Source organism: Haemorhous mexicanus, chromosome 2 (assembly GCF_027477595.1).
Source record: "Haemorhous mexicanus isolate bHaeMex1 chromosome 2, bHaeMex1.pri, whole genome shotgun sequence".
NCBI lineage: Eukaryota > Metazoa > Chordata > Aves > Passeriformes > Fringillidae > Haemorhous > Haemorhous mexicanus.
Genome location: NC_082342.1, coordinates 114,432,941 through 114,445,317, shown reverse-complemented (window position 1 = coordinate 114,445,317; position 12,377 = coordinate 114,432,941). Strand labels below are relative to the sequence as shown.

At 48.0% G+C, this 12,377-nt stretch overlaps 1 protein-coding gene across 7 annotated transcripts in view; it reads left to right on the top strand.

The window, feature by feature from the left end:
• Positions 1–12,377, top strand: part of BCOR (BCL6 corepressor) — an 82,110-nt gene that overhangs the window by 52,883 nt on the left and 16,850 nt on the right. For 5 of the 7 annotated variants that reach the window (XM_059839980.1, XM_059839982.1, XM_059839981.1 and 2 more), the window contains 4 exons: positions 4,726–5,007; positions 5,391–5,744; positions 11,394–11,722; positions 12,052–12,321. In XM_059839980.1, the coding sequence (XP_059695963.1) occupies positions 4,726–5,007; positions 5,391–5,744; positions 11,394–11,722; positions 12,052–12,321 (1,235 nt within the window). The remainder of the gene's footprint in view (positions 1–4,725; positions 5,008–5,390; positions 5,745–11,393; positions 11,723–12,051; positions 12,322–12,377) is intronic. The other 2 variants (XM_059839984.1, XM_059839986.1) reach the window with 2 other exon arrangements.

Sequence of the window (12,377 nt, the reverse complement as noted above, 5' to 3'; positions counted from 1 at the left end):
AGATCAAGTGATTTAAGCTATTGGCACGGACACACGCATCAATACGGTCATGTGATGATCGCATGTCGGTTCATTACAAAGCTCTTCCAGAGGTTCTGAAAATCATACCTGAGTGTGAAAGAGTGAATGAATTCTACAAACTGTCAATTTCTTGATCGGAGAGCATGACTTCACCTGTTTATTCAATTTTTTAGGATGGGAGACGGTGCCTGTTTAAGCCTTAGCTGGGCAAAATTACCCCAGTATGTTAGAAGCCTCATCTTAAGGCAGGCGTGAGGTCATAAGGAAGAAGTTAAAACAGTTGGTATGTGTGAAGGTAAATGGTGCAATGTACCAAAACACATTGCACTGTTGATCTTAGCATTGTAGTGAGGTACCAGTGTCCCTTTGCATGGTGATGCCCTACTTTTCCTTTTTCTTGCTGGGCTGTGTGTACGCTGGAACAAATGAAAGATGGAGGCAGTAAACATGTCCTTTGCCCTGGTCAGTTATTACCTTCCTGCCACAGGACATAAGTGGGAGAAAAAAAAAGTCTGTGCACTGATGCACTGAGAGTGGTGGTTGCTTGTTTGTGCAGTGTGGTAGGCTCGGGCAGAACGCAACAAATGCAGAAAGCTCCCAAGCAGAGGTACTTGGAGGGAAAAGTGGAATCAGCTGGGTTCCGTCTGCCCCATGGGATACTCAGAGTTGAATTCTGAGGATATTTTAGAGAATTTCTTACTGTTGTTGTGATCTCCCTGCTGAATACTGGGTTTTAGCATTTATGTAGTCATTACTGTTCTTGGATGAATAAAGGGTGTCTTGCATATAAGTGAGCGCAATGAGAGGTTGCTCCAGAGAAGAGGAAAGGCTGTTTTTAGCTGCCATGTTATTTGAACAAAAGAATCTGCAGCTTGAACACTAAGATGTGTTTCCTTGTTTGCATCGAATGGGAGGGTCTGGTCTTGTTGACAGCAGTTGACAGCAACAGGAAGGTGGAAAAACGAAAAAGTTTTTTGGGTAGCGTGTTTGTGCGTGTCTGTAACTGCTCCTTGTGAGATTGTAACCCGTGCACTAAGAAGATATTGCTTCAGACAGAAACCAACTGTGAAGAAGCATCTTAATTCTTCCTTGTTTTTAGATTGGTAGGATAGTGAAAAATGGTTTGAATTGTTGTTGCTGGTTGTCACAACTGGTGTGACACTGGCAAATACTGGAGGCTTGAGGAAGGAACACATTTAAGAGTTTAATCTCCTTACTCATAGAGGTGTGTTGCTATGAGAACTCAGCATTTATCCTGTGTTTCTGGCTACCTCGCCACTGTTTGAATAATGATGATACGAGAACTCCCAAGTATTTTGTTGTTGTTTTCTTCCTCAGGCAGAGAAGAGGATGTTGTAGCTACATGGCACGGGAGGGGGGGTGGTGGGAACAAAAGCAGATAAATTCTCCTCATCCTTGTTGGGCACGCATGTTATGCTTATGTTGCTGTGCTTCTTGTTGACATTTGTATCTTAATTTGGGGAGACATCGCGTCTGATCCCGGTTGCTTGCAAAACAGTTTGAGGACGGAGCGGAATCCGGTGGTAAAATATTAATAGAGCCTGCTCTCGGTGAGGCAGCCACAGCTGTGCCGGGGGGAAAACCTCCAGGCTTGCGACGTGTAGGTGCAGGCTGCAAGGAGAGCCTGGCAGCCCGTGGGTGTCCCCAGCAGTGAGTGAGTGAGTGAGTGAGTGAGTGAGTGAGTGACCGACCTTTGTGCTTTGGCGCTGAAACCCCGGCTGCGGGAGCGCACAGGCAAGGGCACGTCCCGCAGCTCCCGGGCTGCTCCCGCCTCGGTGCAGGGTGATTACACAACCGGGATTAGTGTGCGGAGATGCCGCTTCCCCAATGGCCTTACTGCAGGAGCGGGACGGATTGCACAGTGTGTGCAGCGTGTGCAGCGGGCGGCCCCTGACAGCGATTTCTGCCTCGGCAGCTGCGGAGACGGAGCTCTGGTCCCCTGAGGGTCCCTCTGGGATGTCACCGGGCAGCGGAGGCCAAGTTGTCACGGAGCTGCTGGCAGCCAGGGCTTTTTGGATGAGCAGCAGTAGGTGTGTGCTGTTCTTCCCAGCACGTGGAGCCCCAGAGGAAGGCCGACAGTGACAAGCTGTTAGCGAGGGCTCTCCCCTCTTTATTTTTCAGCGCAGTCTGAGCGAGCGGCGCTCGACATCCCCGTGCCAAGTCCTCTTGCAGATAGAGAAGGAATTAATCTGTGGCAGGTTGCTTTCGGTGGTGGCAGGCTGGAATTAGCTTGCTGTTTCCTGCAAGCCGTAAAGATTAAGACCATCACCCCCCCTGCCCCCCCCCCCCCCCCCCCCAGCCTGCTACTTCCTTTGACCCTGCAAGAGCTTCTCTGGGAATTGGTCAGGATGTGCCTGCCTTTTCTCAGGCCAGACAGTGTTCGGAGCAGGAAAGCTGTCCCAGTGTAGCGACTCTCAGCATGAGCCATGGCGTGTAGCTGTTGGTGCTGCTGGAGATGAGAAGGCTCTAATACAGCAGGGATGTTCCTGAGAGTGCCCTTACCTGATCTCTTCAGGGAAACTGACCACAGAAGTATAATGTTTCCTCATGAAAGGAAAAAAATAGCAGATTGCATTAAAAATGTAAAATGAAATCCGATAGACACATTTATTTCTATTGTGATACTTAAAACGTGGCTGGGCCAGCTGCTTTTATGCTGTGTGAAACAGGACTGCTGGTGCTTTTGGTGTGGTTATAGGGTACAGCTGTGGGGCGTCGTCCTCGTGCCAGATGTGCGAGCGCAGGGTGCTGCCAGATTCATTCTGATCTGGGGGACTCTGCTATTCAGAGGCACGGCTGCAGTAAGCTGAGATACCTGTTCTCTGGAACATCTCAGCGCTGTTGGCTGGAAGAAGTGTGACAAAGTGCATTTTAAAGTCTTGGAAGGAGCATGTGTTGGCCAGACGGCCTTGTGGAGAGGAGCATCGCTGAGCAGCGGAACAGCTCGAGCCTCCCGCTCGCCTGCAGAAAATCAGCTTTTGTTTTGATTTTTCTTGGCCGATATCTTGTGCTGTTTTACAAGCAGCCCTGCAGGCAGCTTCCCAAGCAGTGTTAAAATTATGCTGGGGTGTCTTCTGGTGCCGACAAACATTTCCAGAGCCCTTGGTGCTACTTGGAGCCATTTCCAGATTGTGGTGAGGAGAAAACTCATCAGGGAGGTTTCCCCTCTCCACCCTCCCAGCCTTCCATTGCTGACAACAAATATTTTGAGGACGGTCGTGAAACCAGGAGGGGTTGGCAGAGCTGTAGGAAGGTGCTGTCAAGATAAAGTGGGACAGAGTTTGGCTGCCTCCAGACTCTGCCAGTGGTGGGTCTTGGAGGGCACAGGAGGGGAGAAGGGGCTGTAGGGGAGCAATGTCAGCCCTGATAAGGGGAAAGAGAAGTTGAGGGCCAGGCTGGACAGGGCAACCTGTAAAAAAACTGAGTAAAAGGGAGAGAGGATCTCTGGGAGGGAAGGGTAGCAGAGCTGTTGGGAGTCCAGGTAGGAAACTAGCAAACTTCTTCCAGGGAAGTGGGAGAAGGAGGAAGGGCAGGAAGGAGGAAGAGGAAAAGGGACCATGAGCCGTGGGGAAGTTGGATGGAACATACAGTTTGCCAAACACTGGCAGAGGTGTGGAGTGTTGGTCAGCCAGGAGGGCTAAAACACGTGGGATCCCCAGCTTGTTTGTGGGAATTGTAAATAGGAGCTGATTGTCTGTGTTGAAGTCTGTACTGCATCTCTGCCTAACCTTGCCGTTGCTAGTTTGGTTAAACCCAAGAAAATAACGTTACTCAAGATGGTGATTAAGTGTAATTTTAAATCAAGCATCCATTTAAAATTGCATAGGCTGTCTCTGAGTTTGAGCAAACAGTAATGGAGGGAAGCTGAAGTTGGTGAGGGCGAGGCAGCATGGGTGTTTTTGTGGCTAATTTGTCAGACTAGTTTCTAGTAAGCTTTTCAGAGCTCACCCTCTTGCTATTGCTGGAAATACTTCTTGAAAAAAGTGAGGTCTGTTTTAAAAGGAGGTGACAGAGATCATGTGAGGTACAGCGACTGGTTGGTTACTTGAATTGAGGAAGCCTTTTTATAACCTTGGATTCAAGTAGTGCTTTTTTGCAAAATATCACAGCTATTCTTAGTGGTATTTCTATGTCCGTGTGTGCGTGTTCTGTATCCCATTTATATCTCCAGAAAAAGGGATGAATGCTTTTAAGTCAGACTCTGCAATTTGATGGGAGAAGTTAGTGAAAGATTAGGAATTAAGGGAGGACTAATACTTGGTTGTCATCAGAAAGTATTTTTGAACTGGATTGCTACTTGCCACAGTTTAGGGGGGGGTGAGGTTGCTTTCTGAAAAGGGTTTGTGCTTTCAGTATCTAAAGATGTTTCTTTATTTAAAAAAGCATATTGTGATGTTTCTATGGATACAAGTATAGTGAATATCGTGCTTCTTAAATTAATGTAAAAACAACGCAAAGTAGTGTGCATTTGGGAGTTTTGTGCTTAACTATTGAGAAAACTGCTGCCTTAGGGTGGGCAGAGGAGACTTGTTCCCAAGTACAATTTTGTGTTTATTTGCATGCCTCATGAGCCGTAATTCATGATGGAGATGACATTGAAGAGATAAGAGAGCAAAGCCTTCTCACAATGAATTGTGTTGTATTTATTAGGTCTTGTGGTGTTTGTTTGTTTTTTATTTTTAGGTAACTTTACTAGTACAGAAAACAACCGAGGTCACTTTCTTGAAACTCCAGAGGAAAAAGATCTCTCAAATGAGAAATGTTATTTAGAGAGACATTCTGTGTATGAAAAGGCAGAAGACCAGCCAACAGAAGATTTTGGCCAACATTCATGTCCACGTCTGGACAGGAAACGTAAACACTCTGGTGAGAGAGTGCAAAATGATGGCAGCCAAAATGAAAGCTTTGTGGATGAACTGCAGGATGAAGTTATATCAAAAGCAAAAAAGAAGAAGAACTCCAAAGGTAAGACAGCATTTTGCTTTGGTTTCTCTCAAGGAATGTCTTGTGAAAGGAACGTCCCTTTGGCTTAATGTGTTTCCATTTTTGAACTTGCTAGTTACTAATGTGAGCACTGTCATTTCACTTTAAATTATATATATGTATATGTATGTGTATATATATATGTATATATAAAAAAACTTGGTATGTAAGGATAAAGCACTAGTCATTGGCCACTGTAGCCACAGCAGTGCAAGTTACTGTAGTGCATGTAACCCGTAATGAGCGAAGCTTTGAAATGCATAGTGTGGTGGTAAAGCTGAGACTATATGCCCCGAAAGTGAAATGTAGCTTTTGTTTTAAGTTGAGGGGGCTTTTTGATTAATTTTTAGTTATTTTTCCATTAGATGACTGGCCTGAGAGGGAAATGACAAACAATTCCTCTAACCACTTAGAAGAGCCCAATTGTAATGAGGTGACCAACCTGAAGGTGTGCATTGAATTAACAGGGCTCCATCCCAAAAAGCAGCGTCACCTGCAGCATCTTAGGGAACTATGGGAGCAGCAGGTGTCACCAGAGAGATCCCCGTCCGGCAAGTTGGGCCGGCAAAGCAGGAAAGATTTAGCTGAGGCTGTTCAGCCAGAGGCCACTGCAAAGGTCAAAGACTTCACAGAAGAAAGGCACACCAAGAAAAGGTCAGAGGCCAAAAGCAATAGAAGTTGGTCTGAAGAGTCCCTCAAAACAAGTGACAATGAACAAGGTATGCAGAGACTACTAGGGAAACCAGCTGGCTTTAGCATTTACAGTGACGCATGCTGCCACCGATGCGAAGGAATTGTCGAGAGTTCTTTTTCTTCTTTCTTTTTTTTTATTTTTTAACTATATATATATATATATATTTCTGTAGATGTCCATTTTTATAAGGACTGATGCCTCCTTTTTAAGAATTGCACTGTAGCTGATATTTGTCAGACAAGAAAACATGTTTGTGTATGTGTGTGTAACTCTGTGTTTGTGTGTGTGTGCGTGTGTGTTTTGGCTTTAAATATTTTCGTAGATGATGTGAAGATGAAGTTTGTCTCTAGAGGAGAGCTGGGGAGGGCATAAACTGCGGGCATGCTTTTGGGTGAGAGAGGGAGCAAATGGGCTGCTAGTTGATGTAAGGATATTTAACCACACATAGGGTTTGAGCTTCTAAAACAGCGTCAGCACAGCTGTAGCAGCTCTTGATCTTGGGAACCCAACGCCTCCAGCACCCTCAGCACTGCTGGCTTCCCCTGCCTTTCCCAGGCCACATGCTCAAGAGCAAAGCTCATCTTCCTCCTGACAAGGATGCTTTGCTGGTTTGTCCCGAGCACATCCTGTAAACCCCTTGCACCTCACTTCCTGGCCCCTTGGCCGAGGTCTTCCAGCAGCTCTCTCCTAAGGAGTTGCTTCCTCAAAGTGTATCAGCTTCCCTTGACTTGTTTTTGGCTTCTTCTTTCCCTCTCACTCCCCTTCCTCCTTTCCCCATTCTCCCTCCTATTTCTGTTGATTCCCTATCCCGGGGCAAAGCCTGTGGATACAATCTGCTGAATTTTCACTGGGATGGACAGGTCACTCTCCTGTCCTCACTGTCCTCAGCCCCTGGGCACATTTTCTTTTCTGATGCTTTTCTCCTTCCCTGCAACATTTTGCTGCTGAAGCTTTACTGGAGAACTGATGGGGAGTGAAATCACACAGTGCACAGTGCAAATCCCCTTTTCTCTTCTTTCTCTTTTCCTGCTCTTACCTCTCCAAGTGCTCTGCTTGTTTTTGAGGAAAGACTGTTTCTGGGAGCAGGAGCTGCTTGTATGGCATTTGGGCTCCTTGCTCCTTCACAAACCTGGGAGCTTCATCGCCTGGAACACATTCACATTCCAGCTGGCCTAACCTGTAGTTCAGCTGAGATCCCCTTGAAAGAGGGAAGCATGAGGAGAGTGGATCCTCTTGTCCCATTCCATGGAAAGGACCGAGTCGAGATCATCCTGTGCCAGTGAAGATTTTCCTTGGTAGTGTCTCTGAAAGTCACAGACAAAAACATCAGCTTCCCTTCGGTCCTAAAGCTCCTCATCTGTCCTTCTCCTTGGTAGGATTATGTGAGGGCAGAAACCCCCAAACTTTGGTGCTTACTGATGGGGAAGGATCCATCCAAAAGGATTTGTGCAGTAGGAGAACAAAACTTAGTTTAACAAACCAAGGACAAAAAGGAGCTTTGACTCGTACTTCCTCTCTTTATGTGCTGCCTTGGTGAGCATGCTATCGGCTCAAACACCCCTGCCCCTCACCTTAGTACCTTCAGAGAGATACCTTGTAGAGATCAAACCAGGGTCACTAACAAGAAGCTGTATTGTGTAAGGTTGCTCTCACTTTCCCCTGGAATCCCTCCTGTGGCAGTGACAGGCTCATGGCTTTGGGAAAGAAAAAGAGGTGGTTCCCAATTTATGCACCGTTCCCAAAGGCATTCAGGTTCGGTTGCCCTGTGGCTATGAAAAAACTCTTGGGTTTGGAAGCTGCTATAAAAACATAAACTTGACTAAATTGTGCCTTGCTGTTCCTTGTACAAAGACACTGGATATCATTCAGTTAATTTTGCTGGTGCTTCTCCAGCCCTGTTGAAGTGTAAACTTTTGAGTCTCCTCGTTCTCAGTTGACTGGGATGAGGACATTTTTCCCCACTGTGTGTCAGAGCATCCTCTGCATGACAGTCTCATGGAGATGGAGACTTCCAGCTTTGTCTGTCTTGCTCAGCACTAGTCCTCAAACTTTTCTTAAAAGCAGAGACTGTCAGTATGAAAATGTACACTGTCACTTGCAGCTTTTTTTATAATTTGGGGCTGGGAGCAGCTGTTGTCTGTGCTCAAGCAGTGCCTGCAGTTGTGGCAGTCTCTGCTGCTGGGCAGCTGGTTGTATGCAAGGAGCAGGCTGTAACAGGACATGAAGGTTGCCTCTGTGCCTCTGAAGCCTCAGTCTAACATCAGCAGAATGATTTGCCACTCCTGCCTGCAAATCTCTGGGATTGTGGAGGTTTCTGACTTCTGGGTTTGTTACTCCAGTTGTGTTTATGCAGAGCAGTGTAGGCAGCAGGTCGAGGGAGGTGATTCTGTCTCTGCTCTGCTCCTGTGAGACCCCACCTGCGGCGCTGTGTCCAGTTGTTGGGCCCCCAGCATGGGAAACGTGGAGGCCACAAAGATAATCAGGGGGCTGGATCACCTCTGCTGCGCAGACAGGCTGAAGGGGTTGGGGTTGTTCAGCCCAGAGAAGAGAAGGCTCTGGGGAGACCTTATAGCACTTTCCAGTACCTAAAAGAGGGTTCTAAGAGAGCTGGAGGGAGGCTTTTGACAAGGACATATAGTGAGTGATAGGACAAGTGGTAATGGATTTAAGAGGGGGTAGGCTTAGATTAGGTTATTAGGAAGAAATTCTCGTCTGTGAGAGTGGTGAGGTACTGGAACAGGCTGCACCGAGAAATTGTGGCTGCCACATCCATGGAGGTGTTTAGGGCCAGGTTGGATGGGGCTCTGAGCCACCTGATCTAGTGGAATGTGTCCCTGCCAGTGGCAGAAGGGTTGGAGCTGGATGATCTCCCTTCCAACCCTAAACCATTCTACGATTCTGTGATCCTGTTGCAAAGTGATGCTGGGTCTCCGGCATGCAGCAGGTCCATGAACATGGGGATGCTGCTGCCTCAGGGCACCACACTGCTTGCCCAGCCCCATGACCAAGGCAGAACCCACAGCCTCTGCTGGGGTCCCAGCTGAGCAATAACCCTGTGCTGCTGGAGCATCTCCCAATGCTCCCCCGGGCAGCCGCAGCCGCTTATGCTGTGCGAGGAGAAAGCTGGAACAGCGCCGAAACAAAAGCCCTGAGGAGAGGAGACAGGAGGATCTCGCCCACCGGGAAGCATGTGCCAGCCCCTGGGAGCTGCCTCGGGCTGCAGGCAGTGTGGCAGCCACGGGCTTGGCAGACAGGAGGAGGCAGCTGCAGGGGGGAGCTGAACAAGCGAGCATTCAGGTGACGCGGCAGCAGCTGCTTTTCCGCGCGGACCTCTCAGCAGCCGCTCCTGCAGGAAGGGAGACAGGTCCTGCTCTGAGTCAGACTTGCCACAACCCACATCAGTCAGAGGCCTGAGTTTTTTTGGGGTTTTTGGTTTGGGTTTTCTTTTTTCCATGGATATTTAGGTATATTCCTGCTCACTCTTGTTTTTCTTCTCTCTTCACGTGGTCAGAAAGATGTGGTGGGATTCCAGGATCAGTCACTTGCTGCTCTTCTGCCCCTGCTGTCTTGCATTTCCCAGGCTCATGCTTGGCTTTTCCTGTGTAGTGCTGGCATCTTGCAATGTTATTGATCCCAAAGCTCCTGGGTGCACAGCATAGCTCTCTCCATCTCTCAGCTCTGGTGCACATTTAGCCTGGTGCCTGCTGTCACCACTGTGGAGGGTCAAAGTGAAGCACAGAGCTGATGTGGAGTTTGCAGGCAGGAGTACACATTTTTTGTGGTGATTAAACTTCTGCTTTCAATGCCTCAGCATCTCTGCATGGGAAAGCCTGCAGTTCTTTGAGATAAGCTTCCTGTGTTTTTTTTTTCCTCCATCCTTTCAGTATTTCTGTCCTTTTCCAGACCTGTGAGTTTTTCATTCTATTGTATTTTTTCTGCATGCAACTGTTTGTTCCATTTGCACTCACCAGAGCTCCTCGCTGTTGCTTTCTATCTCTTCCATCTTTTTTTTTCTTTAGTAAGTGATTAAGTAGGCAATGATGGTACTTCTGTATTGGAATTGGGCTTTTCACACGCTACTCAATTAGGTTAGTTGGGAACATGAGAATTAAACACTCCTTACTTTGTGCTATCTACAGAGTTGGAAAGACAGCCTTGTATCCATAGGCTCAGCCTACGTCTAGGTGCCTTCCTTCAGTATTGCAAAGCCTGAAAAACTTACATGATTTTTGCTGAACAATCTGCACATCATGTGTCCCATAAATTCCCTGACATCTGCTTGGCAAGCCGTGGTATGTGTCTTTTTCTAGAAAGTGGCTCAAAAGAACTGAGGGATTTCTGTTTTCATCCTTAATCTAGAAAGCCTTCTGTGAGTTGCTTTCACAGATCTATTTAAAGGAAGACTAAAGTGTGAAACTGCCCACCAAGAGGATTCTAGATTTTATTTTCTTTTTTACCAACGCGTTCCGGACTGAATCTCTTTAAGTAAGGCTGCCTCTCCTCTGAGCACCTGCTTATTTGCTCCTGCCATCTCTTCTGTTCTGAAAGTAGCGTCACTTCAGAGACTTCTCAGAGCAAGGGAGCCTCTTTCAAGTTCTCAGTTTTTTCCACACCTCCCTTGGTGGTGTGGTATTGTTTGGCTGAAGTGTCCCTTCCTTTCTAGCAACCTTTAATTTTTCTGCAGAGCAGTTGGTTCTGAGGTCACCTCAATTCTCTTCCCAAGGGAAATTCAGACTATAAAAAGCCAGCTTTCCTGTCCTTGTTTTGTTGTAAGCCTGCTTGCACTCTGAAAAAAACCCCAAAACTAACCATGCTTTTTGCATGTGGCCCAGATTGTGGGATCCAGCTTGTTGGAGCTGACCCCCAGAGAAAACCCAGCCCTGCCAGTATCCTGCCACAGGCAGCAGAGCACTGGCCTTACTGTCCCAGTGTCCCAGAAAGACTCACTTCTGAATGCAGCTCTTGGGGGAAAAAACCCTCTGCTTTTCCTGCAAAATCCCTTTGCTTTCTGATAGAGAGCTTGCACAGAGCTTCTGTAGGGACAGTTCCTTGAGTAGTCTTCTCTTGGCTTGTTTTTTAAGTCAAAATGATACTGAGAAGGTGTTCCCTGTCTTGGGATTAATCTCAACATTCCCACCTCTCCCAAAACATCACTTCCATGATGCACAACCAGCACATTGTCCCATTAAAATCTGATCCACGCTCCCCCCTTTCTTCCTGTCACCTCTTCCCTCTCCATCCCGGTGTCTGCACTTACACCCCACTGAGACAAGCCAGGCTGGGCCCAGGCTGCTGGAGGAGTTGGTTCCCCTTCAGATCAGGCAGTCCTAGGTAGGGAGGCGAGTTTTTCCCTGCAGCTGTTCCGCTCTGCCCACGGTGGCCGGGCTGTGGCACTGCCAAGCTGGCCTGGCACGCATCCCCACGGCCCTGGCGCTGCCCTGCACCTGCGTGGGGCATTTCATTGAGGGGTTTTTATTAGAGCCCGATAACCGCTAGCACAGCGTCAACGGGCGAGATGCTATTTACAGTTTGGATGTGGAACGCTTAAAATATTAACGATTTGAAAATGTAATTGTAGATCTCTTAAGCAGTGGAGGAGCTTGTGTTAAGTGCTAGCAATGCATTTTCCTTTTAACGCACCATGCGATGTGTAATGCCTTTCCTTCCCATTTAGGCTTGCCCGTATTCCCGGTGTCTCCGCACATGAAGAGCCTTTCATCCACCAATGCAAACAGCAAAAGGCAGGCTCAGCCAAGCTGTACTCCAGCCTCGAGGTTGGCTGCCAAACAGCAGAAAATTAAAGAAAGCCGGAAGACAGATGGGCTGTACACAGACGAAGAGGAGGATTTCCAACATGCATCTCTGATGCCGAAATACAGCGAGTGTGAGAAGCCATCAGGGAAACGTCAGTGTAAAACAAAACACTTGGCACTGCAGGAGAGGAGAAGGAGGTCATCTCTGACAGGGGATGACACCACAGATATCGAAAATGCTGAAGATAAGGTATCTTTATTTAGACTTAATTGTCCACCGGCCTCTAAGAAGGCAGAGCCAGCTTGCTTAAAACTAACGCAGTGTTGTGCATGCAGGGTAGTGGGGATTGCGTCCGGATTTGTCTGTGGATGCTTTGCACATTTTGTGTTTGCTTTTCTTAACCTTAGTTGAAGGCAGTGTTACAAGGGTGAAGCATTTTGTGTTTAAAAGCTGTAGCGGGTCTTCCTTTAAAAATTAAATACGAGTAGAAGAGTCTAATTCCTTGCTGACAAAATACAGTTCCATCACAGTACTGTGCAAACAAAGATAAAAACCCCCCTCTGTCACGGTTTTGACAGGTAACGGTAACGAGGAAAGTCAGGAAGCGACCGGAGCCGAGTTCAGACTGCGACTCCTCGCCGGCCAAGCCGTACGAGCAGAAGCCGTACGAGCGGCTGCCGCAGGCGCCCTCGCTGCTCCCGGTGCCGCAGCCCCCGCAGCTGCCCCTGGCCAGCCCCACCCCGGAGAGCACCCCGAGCCGGCCCATGCCGCCCGAGGCGCGGCGCCTGATCGTCAACAAGAACGCGGGGGAGACGCTGCTGCAGCGGGCGGCACGCCTGGGCTATGAGGTAAGGCTCCCCCGGCGCCCCGTGGGATGGGGTTTTCTTACTGATTCCAGCAGTTA